This window comes from Balearica regulorum, chromosome 6 (assembly GCF_011004875.1).
Source record: "Balearica regulorum gibbericeps isolate bBalReg1 chromosome 6, bBalReg1.pri, whole genome shotgun sequence".
Taxonomy (NCBI): Eukaryota; Metazoa; Chordata; class Aves; order Gruiformes; family Gruidae; genus Balearica; species Balearica regulorum.
This window is the reverse complement of record NC_046189.1, coordinates 33,954,107-33,977,835: the sequence shown is the minus strand read 5'-3', so window position 1 is coordinate 33,977,835 and position 23,729 is coordinate 33,954,107. Positions and strand designations below refer to the sequence as shown.

Here is a 23,729-nt window from a genome sequence, read left to right as displayed (position 1 = left end):
AAAAGTCAGTAACAGATGAGGAAAGGCCATATTGTGAGGATTTAACATTGTATCACACCAATTGATTTTAACTGTAAACCTTTTTTTAAAAAAAAAAATAAAAAAATAGCATTTTGCACATGTTCTCAGTTCCAAAAAGTACTGTATAAAACAAGCTGCTGTAGTAGCTACAGGTTTTTCATTTTTCGGGCCATGTATATACAGATGCTTCTATAGCTAATAAATTTTCATTACTTCAGTGTGACTGTGACAATTTACAACAGTAGATGTATATTCTATATTTTTTTACAGCAATGTGTGTGTGGTATTTGAATGGGGTTTTTTTAGATGGCATGATGTGAAATTTAAGCGTGACCAATAAAAGACAATCGTTTGCTTTTTTTTTTTTTTCTCTTCACTAATGCCACACTACATCCCATTAAAGCAAGGGATTGTGATTTGAAAAGGTCTCATACTTTGAGCTTGATGCTGGCTGTTTGCCCAGTGTTGATGAAGGACCTAAAATATCCAGTTGTCAGATGGTGCCTAGAGGTAAAAAACAAATAGAACTGCCTGTGTAAAGCTTCTTGATAGCTAATCAGAAAAGACTGAAAAAGACATTCTTAGGTCCCCTGTGGTGTTCTACCAAAAACTCTGAATGAAGCAGCTGACTTTATAATTAAATTATCATTTGTTTCAATGTAAGTGCCAATGAAGAAATGTGAAGATTGTAACACAGTAGAAAAAAACCCCCATGAAATAGCTAGGGACCTTTTGCTGAACGTGGTAAATATTTTTGATCTATAGCTATTCCATAAAACCATTTTTTTTCTTTTTTAGAAATATGAAATGCAGTCAGACCTGTGGCTCCCTAAACAGGTAGGGTATAAATGCTATTTCTGGGTGTGTAATGAGTAATTACTTCATTGTCATTTTTATTTAATTATATGTTATTTTATAAGCTATTACAATCCATTCCTTTTAAAATCAAATACTTTTTAGGATCCTAAATTAATTTAACAGCTGAGGACAAGAGCAGTGTCTGTGTAAATGTTCAGATGGCAGCTTGTTTCTCTGGTAGTGGGAATCCTGTCACTTAGCATCACAGAGGACATTTCACTATCTAGCTAACCATGCCGGTGGTGGAAAGAGAAGTGCACTTCCAGTGAGCAATTCAGCCCTTCGAACTGAGGCACCTCTCTGGGCTTCAGATGCAACATTCCCTTCAGTTTCCAATCTCTGTATTCAGTTAAGTAAGCACTTAGATGACCAGCTCATTAACTACCTAACTCTTGGATGGTTAAAGGTAGATCAGACGAATCCCATTCCTATATACTGTGCTGATTTTTTTCTGATGAAAAAATATCATCACCAAATTAAACCCAAATGAGTTCAAAGATTAGAGGTCATACAGGCTATAATTGGAATACATAAGAATAATATTTCTAAATCCATACCCAGAACAATATGTTGAACTAATATGTGAGCAAATGATTCCATTTTCATAGCTTCAGAAGAGCTATCCAATAAATGGATGAAACACATTCTATTTAAAATACATTTCAGGTTTCATTTTGCAATGTGCAAATGAGAAATAATTTTTAAAAATCTATGCTTTTATAGTGAGCCATTTTCCTTTAATATTTCTGTGTAAAGTTAGACATGAAGAGATGGTATCATATCAGGCTACAATTTATGGTGAGACCATGATTCAGAATATTACTTCAATGTGCTTATTTTTTCCGTACAACTTTTATCAAAATCACTGAGTGTTAAGTGTGTGCTTGGTAATGTTTTGCTGAGTCCAGGCCATGGAAAAATTTGTTCTTCTTATCACTAGTACAATCATAGAATCCTAGAATGATTTGGGTTGGAAGGGACCTCAAAGACCATCTAGTTCCAACCCCCTGCCATGGGCAGGGCACACCCTCCACTAGACCAGATTGCCCAAAGCCCCATCCAACCTGGCCTTGAGCGCTTCCAGCGAGGGGGCATCTACAACCTCTCTGGACAACCTAGGACTTATCTCTGTCATTAATTGTATTTCTGTAAAAGAATGTATCCGGGAAAGTCCTGCTGCATTAGAGATGAGACTACCAGACCTTTCCTTCGGAGGGAGAGTTTTGCAAGGGCTGTAACCCGTGCTTCAGGACAAGATTGCACAATGGCAACTACTGGCATGAACTACATTTACCTTTAGCCACCACATTTTTGCTAGTGTTAGCAGAATGTATTTAAAATCTAAGTATTTTTCTCCAATTGTCTTATGAGCACAGCAGCTACCAAAACTAAGGAGACAAAAAGTCTTAAGCTGATTTTTTTTAAGAAGTTTAATGGAAAGTGTGACAAACTAACACAATCTTACATTTATAGAATGAAGAACCGATTTTCTCCAAGGATGGCAGTATGTTCTTCATGACTGTCCCAGTGAAGCAGGGAGGCCGGGGAGAATTTCACCACATAGCCATGTTTACTGTTCAGGTAAGGTTTTGGTTCAGGCTATTTTTAATATCCTAGTGGTCACCTAGGACTTTTACTGAGGACACATGACCCAAACAAAGGCTTACACTTCAATAGAGCCTGACCATTTGTGTTGTGGTCATTTGTCCTGTCCAGGTTGTTGCTTGGCGCAGAGAGACATATTTATAACTTCTTGCAGAGTAGGTGGAGCTCTCTCTCTTCTCTTAGACCTCTGCTGTAGTGGCACATAAGGTCTTTAAATGAAAGGTGCTTCCAAAGTATTCTCTCTGGAAGATTTCATGCTTTCTTCGTACCTCTATAGACAGAGATGTTTTCTTTTTAAACACTTCTGTCAATAATAAGGTTTTATAGCTGCAGAAATTCAAGAGACCTGCAGAAATGCTCCTTTCACCCTCTTTATATACGCTACATATGCATAAGTATACTTTTTAATGTCAATTTAGAATTTTCAGAATTCTGGTCTTACGCACAACAATAAAGGGAGGCAATACCCTAAACTTAAAATTTTGTGAAAATTAGGACTCCTTTACTACCCTTTGCAACATTTTCCAGTGGCTTCCATTTCCCAGGGTCATTGCTTTTTCAAAAGAAGAATCTGAAAGAAGATAAATTTGCACTATGACTTTGAAGGTCACCAGTATGAAGTTGTGATGAACTAATAAAGGAAATTATGCCCTGGAACGGAACACTCCAAGGCATCTATTTAAATCAGCAGAGCATTAATCCAGGTACTTTAGCAGAGCCATACGACATGGGAGGGATTATCAAGGTACCCAAAACATCAAAATAGCAGACTTGGCACCAGGCAACTCTATTATCTCCCTTTATGACAGTGTTCTGATATGAACATTATTAAGTCTGAAATATGTTCACAGCATACTGCAGACAGAAAAAGAACAAAAGAACTTTAATGAAAATTTAACCTGAAGAAGCAAGAACAAGATACTCGTCCCCTAGAGTAAATATATCAAGAAAGAATCAGAGAAGAAAAAGGGATCACAGACATGTTAAATTCTGTCTTCTAAAGAAAACAGTAACTCAGACAACAATCTGGTAAAGGTGTATTAATGTAGTAACCACACAAAAATTCACACCAGAACAAAACCATTCAGTCAATCAAGCCTTATTTTGGTCCCTTTCCCAATATGAATAAGTATCTTCAAAATACATAAAAAATTAATGATGTAGATCTGAAAATTAACTTGCAACATTCCCAAGGGCGTTACAGAGACAATCAAATTTGCCTTAAACCTGTAGGCTCTGACATTTTTCACTACTAAAGAGCCCAAGAAACTTGCTCCTGATTCAGGAAAATATTTAAGCAAAAGATTAAGCCCACTCCTATTCAATAAGATAATTAAATATATACCTACTTTAAAATACATGTTTTAATCCTACCAGAATAATGTTGAAAGTCAAGCTTTTGATTAAGAATTTAGTATTTTATCCCTTTTAGGCAGAATTAGAGCCCTGGGTACTGCGCAGCTTCAAAAATCAAAATACTTCTATTTTGACTTCCATCACCATGAACAAACAGGTCTGAATGGTATCACCAGTGACAAATTTGGCTTTAAGTATATAGCTGCTCCTGAGAAGAAGAAGAAATGTGATACCCCATGTATCAACCATTATTCATCAATAAGCAACATTCTGCGTGGTAATGGGGCTGATACAGAGCAATAAAGGACAGGAAATGTGTTTATATGATGTGTTTTACACAGCGCATTAATCTGATTGTCCATTATTTCTAAAGCAAACATGGAGGCATAAAAATTATATTAACCGTTGCACATAAAGTCTTTTGTCACATCAGATGTTTGTCACACCTGGTGAGAGCCACAGCAGCGTAACAGGTGCCCTGCAGAATTTAAAGCAGTCAGCAGGTCTCCGGTACCCAGATGATTTCGTGATGGAGCTCAGTTAATGTTGGAATTTGGTGGTCAGATTCTTGTTATTTCTCTGTTGTACAGATATCAGCTTACTAACAGAAATCAGCCTCCAAGTGCAGGAAAGCTAAAATACAGAACCAACATGAACATACAGTGACAAAGAAGTAAATTTTAATGGCTTGCTTTAGAGTCATTCAATCCCTGGGGCTTATTTATCAGTCTTCAGCACAAGTACTGACTGGTGATGGTCTTGGGCTGCATTTCTTTGACTGTACTTTAGAAAAGCATGTGTCAATGATATAATCAAAGCAGGTTAGCAGAAGCATCTAATTAAGTCTTCTTGCAAGGGGAGGTTACTGTTTAAAAGGTTACTGTCCATCATACATTATTTACTGTCTGAATGTAGAGGGCTAGATGTGTGTTTTATTGTTTTCAAATGCTTTTAGTAACTTATGAAATATTTAAAAGAAACTGATCTCAAAATGGGATTGAATCATGTGTTATGTATCTAGAAATTTCTTACATGGGGTTTTGCAACTCTAGAAAGTCTCTTTTTTCTAACCACAAAATAAGAATTATAAAGTAACTTTAATGGATCAAGGCAAGAACTTCCTGCAAGCTTCATAAATTATGTATTATGGCTGTAACCTTGAAAAATAACCATGTTTATTAACGCTTGGCTGGCCTTTTTATTGCTGTTTCTTGTTAGATTCTGTGATCTCAATATTTAAATATGTCTTTCAATAGTTGCAGCTCTTCTCTCACTGGAGAAGAAATAGTGACTTACAATAAATCACTGATTTGTATTTTAATCATTCCTGGAAACAGCACTGACTATCAGAACCTTCCTGAACCAGGGAACCATCATCGTAGACATCTGTACAGCACCTAGGACAACGTCCTGGTTTCAGCTGGTACTTGCAAGATTTGTCATAGAGTTACTACATCATTCTTTCCTTGTGGATCTGTTAGAAAAGAGATAATTTCTAAGGGACTTGGTTCTGCCTTGCCATTTCCAGACATGTCTCATGAGTGTCCTTGAGCATTTTCTGCTTTCTAGTTACTGCTGCCGTTGACGTAGATCTTGGAGTTTACAGGGTGCAGTTTAAAGTACAGGGATTAAAAAAAAAACCCAACAAACCTTTTTGCTTTTATGACTTTTTGTGGGCCACATAACCACTGAGGCAACTGTGAGTAGGTATGGACTAGTGCTCCAGATTCACAAGGTGCAAGGCCAGAAAGCACCATTAGATCCTCCATCTGACCTCCTTTGTAACTCCAGCTGCTCAGTTTCGCCCACTAAAGCTGAAATACAAGGTGAAGTATCACCTCTTTTCTTTATAAAGTTTGTCTTGAATTTCAAAACTAAGAATTTTTATATCCAGGCCAAGCATCATAGCCTTAGCATAGAAAAAACACTTTAAGTGTGTTCATGCTGTATTATACTGAGGGTTGAAGTTTTAATCTCAGCAGCCTAAGCCACAATTTTACCTTTTGCGCTATGAAGGCATCTCAGATGAGTTCTCACTCTTCAGGTTTCATTGTTTTTAACGTGTGTCTGATGAGGAGTCTGCTGCAGCTTCCAGCCAAAGAGTTTTGTATATGCAGTGCATCTTGATGTTTCCTAATTCAGTTCCTGGTGCAATGCCAGAGAAAACTGCTGTCACATTCTTTGAGAGAGGTTTTGAATTTCCCCTTATAGCAGTTATTTTCCTAGGTTTGCACTGGGATAGAAACAATTTATGAGAGGGAGCAAGGAGTGCTCCCCAACTTGTAAGCATTTGGAGCTACTCTTAGACTCTCCTTATAGACCCTGGCTAACGAGAGGCTTCTCCAGAGTGCATGATGGGGCAGGGCTTTACCTGGGTTTAGATCCTGTGAACTTCTGTGTCCGTGTTTGTGCAGCACATTTCTCGTAGAGGTTTGCCTGCCTCCTCAGATGAGGGTGGTGTTGATGTCCTGTCTTGGCGCTGATGTCCTGTCTTGGCACAGCATCTTCACAGTAATCTGGGTTCAGTACAAACATGCGATAAACGTGAAAGCTTGGTGAGCACACTCTGGTGCAGAGTTTTGGTTACACAGGTCTGACTCAGATTCCCTTGCTATGCCACTACAAAGGAAAAGAAACACTAAAAGAAACGAAATATGTGTAATGGCAAGATCCTTAGCTTGAAGTATAGGACTTCTATTGTTTGTTGGCATATGTGCAACCGAAAGAAAAATTGTGATGAAAACTGAGATGATTTTAATGACTTTGAAAAGTTTATATATGGGAGGGAAAGCATACTTGGAGTTCAGGCCTGTCAAAATGTGGAGTTTGTGATTTAAAGATGTTATGTTGAATATTAAAGTTTAAAAAGCTGTAATCAGTAATGACATGTGCAGACAATCCTGCTAGGCAAATAAAAATGTAACAAGTAAGGTGAAAGTTAATGTTTGCCATCTCTCTCTAGGCTAAAAGTGAACAAATCAGTGTGAGACACCTGACATCAGGAAACTGGGAAGTTATCAAAATCCTGGCATATGATGAAAATACTCAAAAGATGTAAGCACTAATCTCTTTGGCTGTTTATGAAAATATCTGAGTTATTAAAGTGGAATCCATTTAACTGGAAATAGCATATCTAAAATGAAACAACAGTATTTCTTTCATTTTTGAGCATTACCAGAAGTTTTATACTCCTGAGTTCATAAAGTGCAGTTGTAAGGCAATTTATCTGCCAGTGTATTACTGCATGCATTTTTATGCAGAAGGAAAAGGAGTGTACCATGACATCAGTTAAATAAAAGAAATCAACACACAATGCAGCAGTAATAACATTTTGGTGACTTCTTTCCTGGATTCCAGATAAGGAGTCATAATAAATTTTTAGTACTTGATAAAATGCAAAATCTTCAGTTTTCATGCTTGCTCGGTTACTACGTGAGGTCTCTGGACTTTGGGGATCTGATTTAACCTCATGAATTCAAATTATATGGAGAGATTATGCAAACCCCTGATTCTCACCCAGCTCAGTCAGAGAGAAATCTTGCCAAAGCCCATCTAAGTGCTATAGTGGGGAGGAAATGTAGCACATACTTGGTGATTTCTGAGAGCAGTACAGAACTGACACAAAACATCTGAAGGCTCCACATAACTTCAGCGGACCTTGGTTAATCTTCATGTATATCTGCACACGGCAAAAAAACCCCAAAAAACCAAACGGATGTGTCTAATTCTGATTTTCTTAAAAATAAATGATATTTCAACAAGAACCTTTTTGAGGCTGCAACAATGCCTGTCATCTCCACTGGTACTGGAGAAAAACCCTTTCTGACCAGTCCTTCCATGGGTTTTGAAAATACCTCCGTAGAGAATTTCTTGATGCTTCTCCAAGGTTCAGATGAAAAAATGAGGTCTGGATGCACTCGGCCTGCAGTGAGGTGGCAGACTGCATGTGGGTTGTCTCAGCCACTTGAGAGGACTTCCTTACTCTCCGTCTGCCTCTCAAGGAGAAACTTTGTGGAGATCTCATCTGGGACACACCAAGAACTTGTCTTGATATTCTTGCAGCAGCTCTACTAAGCCTTTTTCCAGCCAGGCAACCTTGTCCATAAACTGTTGCCAAGGGTGCTAGCTTCTGTCTCTAGGTAGAAGGAAAAAGTAATTCTATAGCTCAAAAACGCTTTCGGGTATCATAAGGCCTATTGTAATTTATGATACCATTTCATTGTGACCTTTTTCTGCTCCTTAAATTTATATTGCAAACTCTCGGAGTGAAGGAGAAACTTTCTCTTCTGTATTTGTAATATGGAGAAAGAGGTCCTGATTTCTACTGGAGCTCCTGGGCATTACCGGAATTAGACTGAAACCATGAAATACTGCGTTCATCGCTATTTAATATGAAATCCTATAGCTTCGGAAATAACTACTTTGTATACTGGGTTTAAGTTTAATCTTGGAGCTTAGGTTTATTTATATGTATTTGATCTTCATGCATGTTTGGGAATTTTTAATTTTAACAAATGTTATTTATGATGTCTCTCACTTCTCTAAACACCACTGTCTGATGACAGTTTAGCAAACTGAGTTTAACTTTGTTCATCATTTGGGCGCAGTTATTTCTTAAGCACTGAAGAATCCCCAAGAGGAAGACAGCTACATAGGTAAGAAGTACATGGGGCCGTGTTAACAGCTTCTTCATCCCAAGCCATAAGTGCTATGATGACATTCTGTGAGCTTAATTGCTGCTTTGGGGCTTGGGTAATCATTTATATTGTGTAAAAATTAGTACACTTGAGCTGTAACAAGGAAAGAATCACAGTTTTTCATAATTGAAGATGCTGATGATATTTTACATTCTTTTAAAAATGGCAAAGATTTTAACACAGAATGTTTTTGCCACTTATGTCTTCACTAGTCCTTTATAAGCATCTGAAAAGCTGAGCCTAAATGCAAGCGTATGATATGACGGTGTTTTTAAAAGTAGTGAAAAATCTTCTAAATAAAAATAATATTTAATAGGTTTAATCATGCAATTTAAAGGGTGTGGACAAAGCACCTCCTCCTTACACAAACCTCAGTGCTTAAGTCTGAAGTTAATGAGGCTTTACATCATGTCCTACTAACATTGTTACCCCACAGCCCTCCTAGTTATTGGAACCCCAGTTCTCCTTTGGGCAGGTTTTGGATCCTGTCCATGTTGCCCAGTTTACAGAACAGTAGTCCACTGAGTCATCTGAAAACAGTTTGCATCAGGCATAAAATAAGACAGCGATATTTTGGCAAGTTTAGGGACTGAAACAAATGTTATCACTCTGATGAGTTAATTCTTGGTTTATTGTATTTTATTCCAATGGGAAATGTTTCTGATCAATTTTTTTCCCCAGCGTATCAACAGTGGGATCATTGAATCGTCAGTGTCTCTCGTGTAACTTCTTGAAAGACCAGTGCACATACTTCAGTGCAAAGTTTAGCCCCATGAATAAGCATTTTTTACTGCACTGTAAAGGTAAGTCAAATGCACAGCATGTAATAGTTCTATGTTTGCTTCTGAATCAATTTATTCCCGTGAGAAGTGCATTAGGCTGGAGTCTAACATTTAGCTCAGTAGTGGATTACTCAAAGTTCTTTACAGAGCTTATTGCAAGACCGTAAGTGAAGATGTTCTGTGTAAAAGCTAAATAACAAATGATATCAGAAAGCTGCTCCAATCCTTACCCTTCAGTCCTAGTAAAGGACATTGACTTTTAAATTTACCCTAAATGAAAATCTTTCACCAAAAAATGTGGAATTTATAGTGACAGTATGGTGGTTCGTAACAGCTTCATTATATTATGTATTGGGATTGATCTTGTGCAACTATACCTAGTTAAAAAATGAGGGCCTGCTTTCTGTAACACTGTCTCTATGTGCGTATACATGTATGCATATGTCTATACTGCTCACCCACATATGTATGTGTATGTGTCTATCCACCAAAAACCAGGTATGGTTTAACCCATATAGAGAGATCCTCTTTTTCAATACAATTGCAATAAATAACTTAGCTTTTTATTGTTAGCTGCATCCCAGTAGCACCGAATGGCACCAACTTGGTTCAGAGCTGGTATGTATAAACAGGAAATTAGAATCATCACACACTGAGAAATTTATAACCTACACCCAGGAAATGAACGCTGATAAATAAGTAAGATTATAAAAACAGGTTCAGAAAAGCACGAGACAATCAATAATAAAGTGTATAGCTAGACCTGTTGACCTTGAAACTTGCAGTATTTTACAGACAATGTTCTCCCAGTATTTTTGCTCAACTAGCATCACATTGAAAAGAGTAGAACACAATTCATCTGAAATACACGTGAATAGCCCATTCTATTTGCATGCATTTTTTCTATTTCTTTTACAACTATAGGTTGTTTTTTGGTTGTTTTTTTTTTTTTCCCACAAAAATAAAATATCTGCTGGCTTGAGAGTTGAATCTATTCAAACAGACAAACTATGAATATATATTGGCTAAAATAAGATTGGATTTTTTTGTGTGTGTGGAATTGCACCTATAATACATAGCTGATTAGAAAAAAAATACCAACTGTATGGCTTATACATAGTTAAAGCTGCAGCAGGAGTTATGGAGCAAATCCTGAGGCCCTTATCTGGGTAAAGACTGCACTGGTAATGAGCTCCTCATGGTTTAAGCAGAGTTTTCCCTTGTGCTTGACATAGTCCCTGTGGGGAATGTCTCAGATTCCTGCAAGATGGAGGGTTGGTGAATTGGAAAGAGTTTTTTGCCCTGAATCAGCAATGTGCTACGGCCCAAAAACATAGCTTCATGTTATTATTTTAGCAAAGTATATTCAGCCTGTAATTGTTAATGTATTCCTTTGATATAAAAATGTGGATGCCAGTAGGTGGTTGCATATGAAATTGCTCACAAGCTCATGACTTTCATTGACTTTGGAGTTGGCAGTTCTCTGTTTCAGCTGGTAAGACTGTAGATCATCCTCCCAGGATTAAACCTACACTCCACTGAGTTGCAACCAGAAGACTGCCCTAAGCTGTAGGTGTTGGGCAGGGATGATAAAACACCATCATTAAGTTTTCCTACCTTTAACATTAATGTATAGTTGTCGACTTGGGGTTATTCAGAGGTCTTCTCTTGTGTTTCATCAGAGCCTGACAATTCCAGCAGCAGCGTGGCCCCCGTGTACTGCCACAGCTCTGCAAAATGTCGGTGGTGGGGTGGATATTTAGCAGTATCAAGGCTGATGGCAACATCACCATAGAGCAGGTATTAAAAATCTTCTGCAGGGAGTTGCTTGTAAGAGTACGAGGTAAACTGCTTCAAGGAGACAGATAACTGCGCACCTATGTGCATACACACTCGTTTTCCAACACCAAAAAGCCTGACTGACTTGTTACAAAAGCAATTTGCCCAGAAAAATCGTTGGGGGACTCTGGACTGGTTTGATCTATACAAGTTTCAATTCTTCCACCTCTGGTTTACCCGTGAGCACCTTTATTAGGATAGTTTTTCCTTTTTAGTTACCCTCAGCCAGGAGATCTGTCTCAGTGTACCAGCTGTATCCATCTCCAGAGACTCTCCTGAGTGAGGAGTTATTTCTAGCCTGGTAGATGGAGGACCGGCTCTACAGCCTCTCAGTTTTGTCAAGCGCGTCCTTTACACTTATTTTCCACAGTGCTTGTGGATTTTTCCTTTAGCATTTCATAAACACTAACAGATGTTAATCTCTCCACTCAAATAAGATACTTCACTTGTTTTTTTCCTATTTTATACAGCAGGAAATAAGTTGTGGATTTAGTGTTAGTTATAGGAGGTCAATGGGAAATCCAAGTGCTGTGCTTAGTTCTGATGAGCTGTAACACAAGTCTGTCTTTCTCTTTTCTGATCAATTTTTTAACCCACTGTAATCTCCCTTTTTCAAAATCTGTCATCATCCTTCCATCTTTTAGTACGAGAAATAGAGCTGGCCTGGAAAATGCCAATGCTTTCCCCTCCAAAAATGGTCTTTCTTAAATTGGAATTCAAAGCAAAATGACAAATTCAGAAGTAAAAAGAGCTGGAAAAAAGCAAACCAAACCAAAAAGAGACAGCTGAAGAAATTATCTTCTTGAAAAGCTAAGGCAGAAGGCTTTGATTTGTCAGCAATCTACCTGTAAGATTTTTGTCAATAGTATCCCTTGAGACAGAGAACAAAATTGATAAAAATCTTCAGTGGAGGCTGTCAGAGGCTGTGAATGGCATCATGCTATTTATTTCAGGTATTTAAGTTTCCCTAGGCTCATGCCGTAATTAATTGAGAGAGACAACCTCTCAGGATGACTCAAAACACATAAATTAAGCTCTGTCTCTGAACTGCTCTCAAAGGGAATCTTCTTTTCTCAAAAACAGAGGAGGCTTAGCTCCTAATTTCAGAGGGTCCACGCCTTCATCTGCCATGCGATCCTCAGGGACTTTTCTGCATCATCCTTCCTAGCGCAATAGTGACTGCCTGCATCTGATTTAAACTCTTGTCTCACTGAGATAAAACTAAGTTTTCTGTGCACAAATTCTATGGGGGGGACACGACACGACACAAAATTTTCTTTTGCAAGTTTACACTGGGGAGGGTCCTCAGAGCAGGGGGAGCAAACTCAGCTGTACATCTGAGTATGCTGAATGCTTGGCCACCCCAGTGTCACATGCCATCTTGTGCATTTGCACAATACCTATCGACATGAAGAATTATTCCTGGTGCTTTTAGTTTCTTAGTGGTACAGTAAAAATACAGTATCTGACATTACCATGAAATAAGATTAGATTACATTCCACCTAGATTTAACAGTGATGCTGTTGGTCTTGCAGAGCTGGCGTACCAAAGGAGCTTCTTAAACAGATAATTAAGTGAAATATGTGATAATTTTTCAACACCTCTGTAGCTTTTCCATAGAAAATATAAGCAAATATTATCATAAATTCACTTCCCAGGCAACCTAAAGTTACTGTTTCCGAATGTCAAATTGCTATATTTTAGATAGTGCTTCCATAATTTTTTTATTCTTCACTTAGAGCTAAAACATGGAGATTATTTAAAAAAAAAAAAAAAAAATGCTCCTTCTGGGCGCAAGGGTCTAAACTGCTTGCGGAACAGGGGGAAGGCCATCTCCATTTCGTGCTTTGTTGGTACCGTAGTGTAACCTGTGTCCTTCCCAAGAGACACCGGTGGAGTTACTGCTGTGTTTGAAGGGAGGCATGTACAGGGCTTCCAGGGTCTGGTCCTACGTGGTAACTGGTGCTCTCATTCTTTGTTACTGAAGTTACTGAGTGCTAACTACCCTACGTTTCCTCTGTTTTTCTTCTCTCCTGAAAACAGGGCCAGGCGTTCCAGTTGTTAGCGTGCACAGTACAAGTAATACTACAAGTGAGTATTCCTTATGGAATAGGTGTATTTTATTATTGTCCTTGACTGTTTGGAGAGTGTGGAGGAGGGGAAAGGCAGTTACAAGTAAATGAAAGCTAATAGATGGCTCATTCATATGAAGTTCTATTAATTACCTTTTAGCAACCTCCACATCTGCAAATGATAAGGAAAGAAGTTAATCAAATGACTAAAACTTTCCCAGGCTTTTCGGATATGTTTTATGCTAAGTGCATATCATTCATCTGCTATTTACACTTGACTTAATTAGATGGCAAGTTGATCTTCATCCATTTCACTTTCTATGTAAATTATTTCTTATGATACACCTTTTGTATTTTTAGAGATGTTTTTAAAGTACAATCCAATTATCTTGAAGTAAGGTACAGTCCTTGGATGATTGATCGTAAAATCTGACCTACATATGATGAACTTAGTCCTTCTCATATTTCTCAAATCAGAGCAACTCCGCTGACATTTTAAATGGTGGCAAATCCAAGAATAAAGGCTTTTTAGGAGGATATTCAATACCTCTAATCTTCAAGTTTTATTCATTGTTTTCTGTATATTGACACCAAATCTGCTGCTGTTTCCTGGCTGCTTGAGGTGCTTTGTAATGGAAGACTCTCCTTCAGCAGCAGAATTTTCCTCACTTAGGTATTTCTCTGGTGCAGTAGAGGTAACAGCTCTGGTCCCTCCAGCTCCACTGTCGCTCCATGTAGCATGAAGGTGTGGATTAGAGGAAATGGAACATGTTTCCATTCAAAAACGCTAAAACAATCCTTACCTATCCTAATTTCATTCAAAAGATTATACCCAGAATTTTTTTGCAGAATCCAGAAGTCCTGAACTGTACTTCTCTGCATCCCCTTTGTCATGGGCCAGCCACTGTTCAGTCACAATGGTGGACCCAAGCTCACATGTTGAAGTAGCGTACTGATCAATAGTATAATGCTATCAAGTCTTATTTAATGTCTGCACTTTGGCTCCTTTTTTTTTTTAAAATTTATTTTATTTAATGTCACTGTACCAGTGGGGGGGAAGTTTCATCCTAACTCATTAAGGGGTAGCAACTGCTCAAAGTAAATTCATTGACTTCTGTAGAGCTACTCAGTTCTATGAAGGTAGACTTTTGCTCTTTATTACTTGCATCTAAAATACTGTTGATAGTGAACTATTGTAAAAGAGATTTATGTACAGCATCTTAGGGCAAAACAAAGCCCGTCAGGATAGAGGGACATTGTTTGTTGTAACAACAAGAAACCAAATAATAAGAGAGATAATTTACCATTAATGTTTCAGCAGAAGATTAGATTATCATCTTCAATTCATAAAAGAATGATTAACGATTACTTCAATTATTCCATCCTCAGACTATAATTATACCATTTTGGTTGACTGCCCAGAACAAACATTCTCCTTAGATTATCCGTTTTGGCCCTAAGTGAAGGGTTTATTGTTTAATAAAAAAACCCACGTTTTGGAAGCAAGATTGGCAATTTGAGTAAAAAAGAAAAGAAAAAAAAACACTGATTAGTCATTCTGTTTGCAAAAGATTTGCTTCAAATCTGCCTGTAGTTTTAAACCAAACTGACATCTTGCTCCTGGCTGAAGTGCAGAAGACAGAGAAGGACATGCAGGGATCAAGTAGAGCTGAGCTGGCTAAATCTTGCCTTGGAATAAGGAGCTTGAAAAGGATGCCTGCTTGAGGCTTAGGATACTGCCCAGCAGAGTAGCCTTTCCCTGTAAACAGCTGCTGTTAGTCTTTGTCAGAGACACTACTATTCATGTCGTTCATCAGCAATTTCATTGTTAGTGCGTAACGAAAACAAAGCCTGCTGAAGCCAGAAAATGGAATAGATGTATATGTTTTGAATTAAGCTGATTGCTCAGTTCCTGAATTGCAAAACAGTTGCATTATAAAAAAAGTATTTACAGAAGGAATTCATTTACAAGATTTATCACTACACATTTGTCTCTTTTTCTTTATTTTTTTGAATCTCGATTTATCTCTGATATGATAAGTCTCCGTACCTTTCAACTTGTTTTTTCTTCCTGTTCTCCATAGAGTTTTATATTTTGGAAAATAATGCTGTGTTGAAGGAAGCTATTTTTAAGAAAAAGAATTCGAGGACTGAAATTAAAATGCTTCACATTGAGGATTACGGTAAATTTGGCAAAATATTATTTTAACAAACGAAAAGCTTTCTTACGATGTTACTGTTTTTCATCTGTGTAACTACCAGCCTTTAATGTTTTGCTCTTTTCTTAAAAGAACTCCCTTTACAGTTGTCACTGCCAAAAGATTTCACGGATCGAAACCAGTATGCCCTTCTATTAATAATGTAAGTATCTGTGCAGAATCACTCAAAATAGTAAAAATTACTTCATAGAAAACTAACTCTGTAATAGGAAAATGGTTTTTTACCTTGTGTAGCAAAATTACCTCATGGATTTGAGTTGATAAATCAAAAGGCTTGTCTCAGGAAGATTTTGTTATTGGTGTGGTCTGGCATAGATGCCTGGGGTTTTTTGAGCTTATCAAACCCAGCTCTGCTTTGTTGTACTTTTATATACCTGAGGCGCTGGCCCTTCTGATGGTGTAACTGTGGTAGTTCTGCAGGCTTTCCTGGACCCACACTGATCCCTGCCCACAGACCGTGTGCTCGTTTTTTTTTTCTGTTTTATCCCTGATAGAAGTGGATAGAGCTTGTAAGAGAGACTCAGTTAAGATGCATAAAGCAAAACTGCTTTTTTTGGAACACTGGAAAGAAGAAAAAAATATTCTTGAGCATCAATGGCTGAAAGCATTATAGGCATGATCCAAAGTCTGTTGATGTTTGTAGAAAGCCTCCGTGGGAGGAAGGAGGTACTCCCTGGCAACCTGCACTGTTTGTTTAAAAAGGAGTAGTGTGTGTATTTCTTTCAGAGATGGTCAGCTTTTAAGTTGCATGTCTACAGAATGTATAGAAGAGGAAGAGAGCAGTCATGATCATACCTGCATCCTACCTAGGAAAACCGGTGACAGCCAGCTCAGGGCATCATGCATTGCTCTCTGTCTGAGCTCAGCATGGGTCTGCCATGGGTGCAGAGGGCTTTCCTGCACCTACAGATCTTCTTCCAGTCCCATTTGGAAGGAATTGATGTGAATTTCGCCAATGCAACGTAGGAGTGCACTGCTAAAGTCATGAAAATACCACATTAGCGGAGCTGTATCACCTGGAGTAGACCTCCTGAGGTTACATACTCACGTAGTACCTTGAGAAGATAGGAGGGAAGGATCAGAAACCTGGAGAAGGCCAAGGCCAAAAATGACAGTAAAAGGGAAAAAAAAAAAAGATTAAGAAATACTATTATGAAATGTTTTTAGATATCAAGAGTTGAAATAACTGAGAGCAGTATTGAGGCAAAATCTGAATTTAAACTTACCAAAGTTGTCAGTAACCAGTGAGCGAATAATGTGGCCGGGTCATAATGTATGGATATGTTTTATAATTATTATTTTTTATGATGTGCATGTGGGATAAAAAGGAAATTCATCCACTTATGAATACAAATTGTGGTATCTACATTTAAAATATGGAGAATTTGCTTCTTTTTAGTCAAAATCTTACCTTTGCAATACTGAATTCTCAATGTTAGCTTTAACAGGAGTTATTTTTTGAAAACACTGTACAATAATGAAAGTATGAAACTGAAAATTTGAAATCTATCCTGGCTCATGTAACGTTGCATGTGTTGTCCCCCCCTTCCCTAGAGGAGAGAGAAGTTCTGTTTCTTCAGCAGCTTTTTACAGTCTTTTAACTAAGGTTGCCAACAATCCTTTTTTTGTGTTAAAGATGTCCCCAAATGAGATATAAAACTGAAAACTGTCACTGAAGTTATGGGAGATTCCCTTGTGGAATGATTATTTGAGCCTAAGAAATTCTGCCTAGCTCTTGAGAAAGAACGATTGGAAATCTGTGTGCGTGCAGAGGGTAATTTGTTGACCCACACACATCCAAATTGACATCTTAAGGTTTATGTCATTATCAGAAGTAGTACTTAAAAAAAAAAAAAAAAAAAGTATTCAGGTCCAAGAAGAACTTGTAGCTTTTACAGGAAGACCTGATTAGTTGTATATATGGTATCATTTCCCAGATATTTGGCTTTCCTGAGTCCCAGAGCGGTACTGTTGGAACTGATTGAGAAACACCCTGTTCCTACTGCTAGAATTGTTAGACGGGAATTGTATTAGTGGCTGATAACAAGCGCTGCCTTTCATAGTGTTCAGCTGCATCTACTGTCTTGCTTGCATTCTCAGCCATGATACAATTCTCATTATTTTCCAGCTATTGAAAGTTTGAAAAAGAATGCTTACCACTATCCTTGGTAAGAATGTTGGTTTAATTGTATATCCATTTTTTAGAAAGGAGATTCTATATAACATCTTGATCTAGGCAGCATACACTTAGATGTATGTAAAGAGAAGATATATATCTGGAAAAGTGAAGTATTAGCAGATATGAAGTGGCTTTTGCTTTCCATCATCTCAGTAGTACTGCAGTTTGTCAGGGACTTAGGAAAAAGAGAGAAAAGGGAAGGGAAGGGAAATGTGAGTTTCAACCTGAAATTCACCTAATACATCTCTGCAGTGCAAATTAAATGCCTAGTTAAGTGCATAGAAGCTTCTAAGTGCACAAAGGCTTTGTCCCCTAAGCTGGAGGGTAAATATGGCATATAAGATCTAACAGGCTCTGACTGGCCGTTTGGCTGCAGTGATTGCTTCAGAGTCACTCCAAGCCTCTGGTGAAGATTCATCTTCCCTGTTCTTCACGTTTTGCCAGGATCTAGTTTGCCTGTGTGGTCTCATCTGTCTGCAGAATTTTTGTGCTGGTGGCTGGTTTTGCTGGCTTAGAATAAAGTGGCGGGTTGATGGCTGAGGTTTGTAATTTTACTGTAAATTTTCCTCAGCTGCGACCGCTTCTGTGTGGTGCTAATGTGCTCTCTGGATCAATAGGGTTGCAGTCATGATCACAGAATTTCGAAATGGATAAAAGGGAGAAAGTTTGGTATTATTTGGGTTTATTTTTGAGATCACTGAAAGTTAGTAGCTATTGCAAAGCTGCATGACTACAATAAGGCTCCTGTATTCATGCGAGGATGCCTACAGATAGATTTGAACTTCCAGCACATGGCACCCAGGTATCTGAGTGTTAAGGCTGAATCCTGGAAGGGAGCCTGCACCAGCGGATTGTGGTCCTGATGTGAAACCTGGATGTGAACGCAGTGCAGCTCCGCATAGACACAAGTTCACCTTACGGACCAGGCCCTGAATATCCTGTAACCTTCATCATAAGGATTTTGTGAAGATTCATCCATTAGTAGTTGCAAAGCATGCTGCAATGCTCAAATAGAAGATCGTTGTATTGCTGTGTTAAAATTTATGTCCATCTCTATGGCTGGACTCTCTAACAGACAGGTCTCATGTAGAAACCAGTTATGTCAGCTAGCGCTATTTTTCTTTCCACAACTGTGATGCGTAGGCCATAAAATGCTAAATGGATTATAACAGTCTCCTTTCTTCCATTTGTTCTCCTAAACCACTAATACATTTCACACTCAGTTTCCTTCTGATATAATACATACAGTGTAGCTATAGATTAGAGAGGGGTACAGTAATTGCCTGAAAGAGTGATTATCATCTCTTTTCTATATAATTAAGATCAAAGTTTAAATTTCAGATCCTTGATTTTCTCATTATGGTTCACCTTACTCATTAAAAAAGTTGGAAGATATACTCCTTGGTAACACACAGGAAATGATTAAATAAAGACTCTGGCATTTAATCTGGATAATAAAATGAGAGGTGATAATAATTCTTTATTTTTTCTTGAACATAATTAACCTCATTCCTTGAAAATCTGTAGATAATGTATCTTAAATGTCAGCATTTATTATTCAATGCCGTTTAAAATTGTCCAATGTGTAAGTGGATATTATAAAACTGAATCAGCGGAGAGATTGTTCTGATATTTGAGGTGGAAAAAACCAACAGGTATTCTCCAAAGTAACAGTGAATTGTCTCCAAGAGGTTTCTGTTTGTTTATTTGTTTACTTGTTTTCTTATATTTTGGTAATAAACAGGAATCACTTCACCTGTTATTGAAATGATGAAAGTTTTAGGCCTTGCAACAGGCAATCAAACCTGTTTATGCCGCCAGTTAATACACTCTCGGGACTGATAGAAAGATAAGACAGTAGGGTTGGAAGTGAGGATTTTTTCACAGCTTCAGGAATAACTCATTAAAAGACTAGAAGAAATGTAGAGCGGCGTGATGCAAGTATTTGGAAATGCTCGAGATCTGATGTACGGTAACACTTTGTGTATTAATAGCTGTCTTGCATATCTTTCATTTGTTGCAAAGGATATTACTTGTTCAGCTGGCAGCTGTGGTGGGTGAAGGAACAATACTTGGCTACATGGTGAAGTGTAAAAATATGTGGTAGATTCCACTACTTGGCGAGGAGGACATCCCTGAAGGCCTTTTTGTTTGGCCAGTTCTTCCTCTGTAAAACAGCTGCAAAATTTACTTCATTTGGGATCCCTAAGTCGTGTGAACGATTCACTAATTGCCTTGCAAGCCATCCATCTAATGGATGTATTCATCCTGCCTCTGCCGAGTGTGCCAGTATTTTACTGCTCTGTTGTGTTTCTGTTACATCAAAGTATTTGATGAAAAGTCTTTTCTTTTTTACTCTTGTAGATTTTCTTCCCCGTTCTTTGAACTTACAATATTTTTCAATGCCCAGAGGGAAAATTCATTTAGCTTAGGCTAAAAGAGAGATAGACTGGAGGGTTACTCCAGCTGTTTCATTTGCAGTAGTGGTCCTGATGCTATGGGCAGAGATGGACCTCCTTACTCCCTTTCTCTTCAGTCTTGTCCCCAAAAAAAGAAATTGGGAAATAGTTGAGCTAGGATCCGTATTCTTTCAGCCTCCTCTGCCCCCACAGCAGTACACATCTTACTGTGTGAATTAAATGCTCATTTAATCTTGCTCAGAAAAAGACAAGAGGAGATTCGAAACTTCACTTCCTTTTCTGATGACAGAGGACAGGGTTGCATCTCTTGTTCTCAAAATTGAGTTTTCAAAGTCTTCAGCCTCAAGGATTTCAGAAAGAGATTTTAATAACAATTTTATTTTTTGTACTATGCTATCTACTTCAGCCCTCTCTATCACATGGTTCTACCCTCATAATGGAATCACTTGTGGTGATGTTTTAATTTGTCTGGCCGTATCTGCAGGGAGGAGTTGTAAACAAACAGTCTGGTTTTAGTTGCAGTCTGCTATATCTAAACAGGTTATATGAACAGAGAGAAAACATTTGGGATTTTCTGTCTTCAGTGTTTGAGGCTCCTCAGGTTCCCTGATTTTTGACCAGTAATGATGGATGTGGTTGAAAGCTGGTGCTTGTGAACGAGATGCTCACGAAATCTGAAAATGAAGGGGATTTTTCTGTTACACCAGTTTTGCAAAATGGTCTTTCCTCACTCAGCTTCACTGTAAGCAAAAGATGACTTTTATCAGTGATATTTCTTTGCATAGATTTTATCCTCTGAGTTGTAATCTTTCTCACATATTTGCTATCAAGATACCTTTTCCATATGCTGCATCAAATCCACTGTTTTACAGAAATAGAAAGAGATGTACTGGAAATTCAGCAGTGATGATAGCAGTCATTTGCCATGTATCTTTTAAAATTGTTTTCTCCCCTGCTTGGTCAGACCTGTAGCTTGTAAAATTCTTATTTAAAATCTTGCCACTTAGTTTTTAAATGGTGCAAAATCTGGAAGAAATTTTGCTGCAGTCATGATAGCAGAGTGGCAGAGGAGTGTTGCTGAGAGTACAGCAGCAGCAGCCTCTCTGGTAACACTATATTATCCCCTGTAGGCTGTAACTCAAGTCCTGAACAGAGACTTTAGTTTAAGCTTTTGGTTATAGAATCTGAAAGAACAGATTCTTCTCTTTTCAGCAATATATGAACTTACTGCTGAAAAAAGTATATGAAAAGCTGCCCCTTTTTCCAGACAGTCTGAGATGTATGTGACTACCTTGCAAGAAGCATACAAATTACCCACTAAGGTCAATGATATTGGTATATTACTGATGGCTTCTGTCTGTTTAAATGGTACCTCGATGGTGAACTTCAGCAGTACGCCCGAGTCGTCAGCAGTCGCGCTGCCACGGTGGACTCATAATCCAAGTGTAGTCGCTGTCGAAGACACACACACAGCAGCTCTGAACCTTGAAAGTCAGCAGCAAAAATAAAGAAGGGGAAGTGCAAGTGCTGTCGCTTACAAGGGAAAAAAAATGAATCAAGAAGGATTAGGCAAATTCTTCATTCTACTCTTGTTTGACTCTGGAGATGATGCCCCTTAAGGAACCCTTGAGGGATGTTGAAGTGCCTGTAGATTTGCACAGCCCTTTTGGTGCTGGCTTCGATTTTGCTGTAGTGCGTGGGCTGTCTATGGTTCCCTTATGGCCATCCGTAGTCAGGTGGGAAGAAGACTTCTGTGTTTGTGTTGCACCTAAGCATAAATGGCACAGACTTTCTTCCAGGCTTACTAGTGGGGTGAAGAAATAATTCTGTGAAGAGTACCACTGAACAGTAGTAGTTCATTGTAATTAGGCTGCAAGTAGTGATGAGCATAAAACAAAACCTGACCTTTGAGATAGCTGTAATCCCAGGACAAACTTCACAAATCAGGCTGTGCATCTATTACTGCACTGTAGTAACAAACTTGCTGTGTTAGAGCCCTCAGGGTGATGTTCAGACTTGCATAAAGGATTAATACCTTGCAGAAGTCCCATATAAAAGGTTAAAAGTGGGGTCTAAATAGTGCATAGAATATATGCTGTCTCTCTGTGGAGGACAGAAGCACACCTCAGATAATCAGTATCATTTTATAGTAGCAGCTGAAGAGTAAAGAGACCTTTTGATGTTAATAGGAATTTTGACACGTACCTCAATGGAAATGGCTTTAAATGCCTGTCGCAGACTACTTACACGGACATTCTTGAAATAAAGTAGCCACTGCAAAATTGCTTCCAAAAGCAATGTGTCAAATAACCCATCATGCAGGAGTGGAAGATGTATAGTGTTTAAGGTCTGAGCCTAAGAGTAGCCCAGCTATGCCCTCCAGAGAAGGAGCTTGGGAAAACATCACTGTCAGTTCTTGCCCACTGAGAATCTTGCTGAGGTCCTGTCTGTTGTTCCTTTCTTAACAGAAGAAATTATCCAAGACTACCATCTTTCATTTAAAACTCTCTTTGGTTTTAAGCGCTTTATGGTATAGAGAAAGGCTTACAAATGTAACGGGTCTTCCCCTGTTCCTAAGTGTCTTAGTGTATAACGCACACACATATGTGTATATATAACCTAGATATATAACATGTGTAAAACAAATGTGAACACTTTATTTGTTTTCTTCTTATATTAGGTGGGAGAAGAGCAGGCTGACTCGTGATATTTTCGCTTGTGTGGGGTGCATTAAACTGTTGGAAAGATACCTAGCCAAACAAGGATATTTCTGACATATTATCTTATTGTAGGAGGTTGAAAGAACTTAAAAAAAAATAAATATCTGAGGCTGCTACTATTGGAAGTAGTGGTAAAAGCTCTGGGAAAACATCCATGTCAATGTAGAGTGCTTCTCAAAACCTTGCTCTGTACAATAAGCAGAAATTGAAAGAATCGTTCTGCTCCTGCTCTTATTATAAATAATAACGATAATATACTTCTGAACCGTGTGTTTTCTGTAGAGCTCACTTGACAATCAGTATTTCCAAATTCATTGCTCTGCATTGTTAGCAGTTAGCATAATCACAACTGAATTGGTTAAGCAAACAAAAAATGCCCTTCCTTTCTTTTTCTAAAGCCAAATATAAACTTGATGCACAAGATAATGGTGAATCAAGCATAACATAACCGAGTAATTCTGATTTCAGTGCATGATACAGCAGCTACGTAGGTAGATCTGACTGAGAACATATGTATTCATCATATGCTTGCCAATTAAGCAAGATGATCTATGTTATCCACAGCCAAAACCAGAATTGAATCAGCACATTATTGTACATATAAGATAGTAGTTATTGTAGGAGATTTTTATCTCTCTTTCCTCGCCCCAGGTTTATATAAGTCTCTTTGGCAAAATAATAATTTCTGTCTTCATCTTTCACCTTAGACAAGATATTCCCACAGACAGTGTCCAATCTAATTTACATACAGCCAGCACAGACACTTTTACATTTTAATTTGCATTCAACTGGCAGATGCAGCCTGCATAGAAGTATTTTGCATTTTCTACAACTTCATGGTAGCCTGCTCTCTTATTCTGTGTTTATCTTGGGGGAAAAATAATGACAAGCTTCCCTTTTAAAACTGACATTTTATTTTCTTTGGAAGAAAAATAGTATATTTGGCTTCAATAGAAAATG

At 38.1% G+C, this 23,729-nt stretch overlaps 1 protein-coding gene across 1 annotated transcript in view; it reads left to right on the top strand.

Annotated features, from left to right (window-relative positions):
• The window catches only part of DPP10 (dipeptidyl peptidase like 10), a 292,219-nt gene that overhangs the window by 255,766 nt on the left and 12,724 nt on the right, over positions 1-23,729 (top strand). Inside the window, exons 12-19 of the mRNA XM_075757159.1 lie at positions 820-858; positions 2,353-2,460; positions 6,803-6,894; positions 8,448-8,495; positions 9,219-9,340; positions 13,203-13,250; positions 15,316-15,414; positions 15,523-15,592. Of these exons, the coding sequence (XP_075613274.1) occupies positions 820-858; positions 2,353-2,460; positions 6,803-6,894; positions 8,448-8,495; positions 9,219-9,340; positions 13,203-13,250; positions 15,316-15,414; positions 15,523-15,592 (626 nt within the window). The remainder of the gene's footprint in view (positions 1-819; positions 859-2,352; positions 2,461-6,802; positions 6,895-8,447; positions 8,496-9,218; positions 9,341-13,202; positions 13,251-15,315; positions 15,415-15,522; positions 15,593-23,729) is intronic.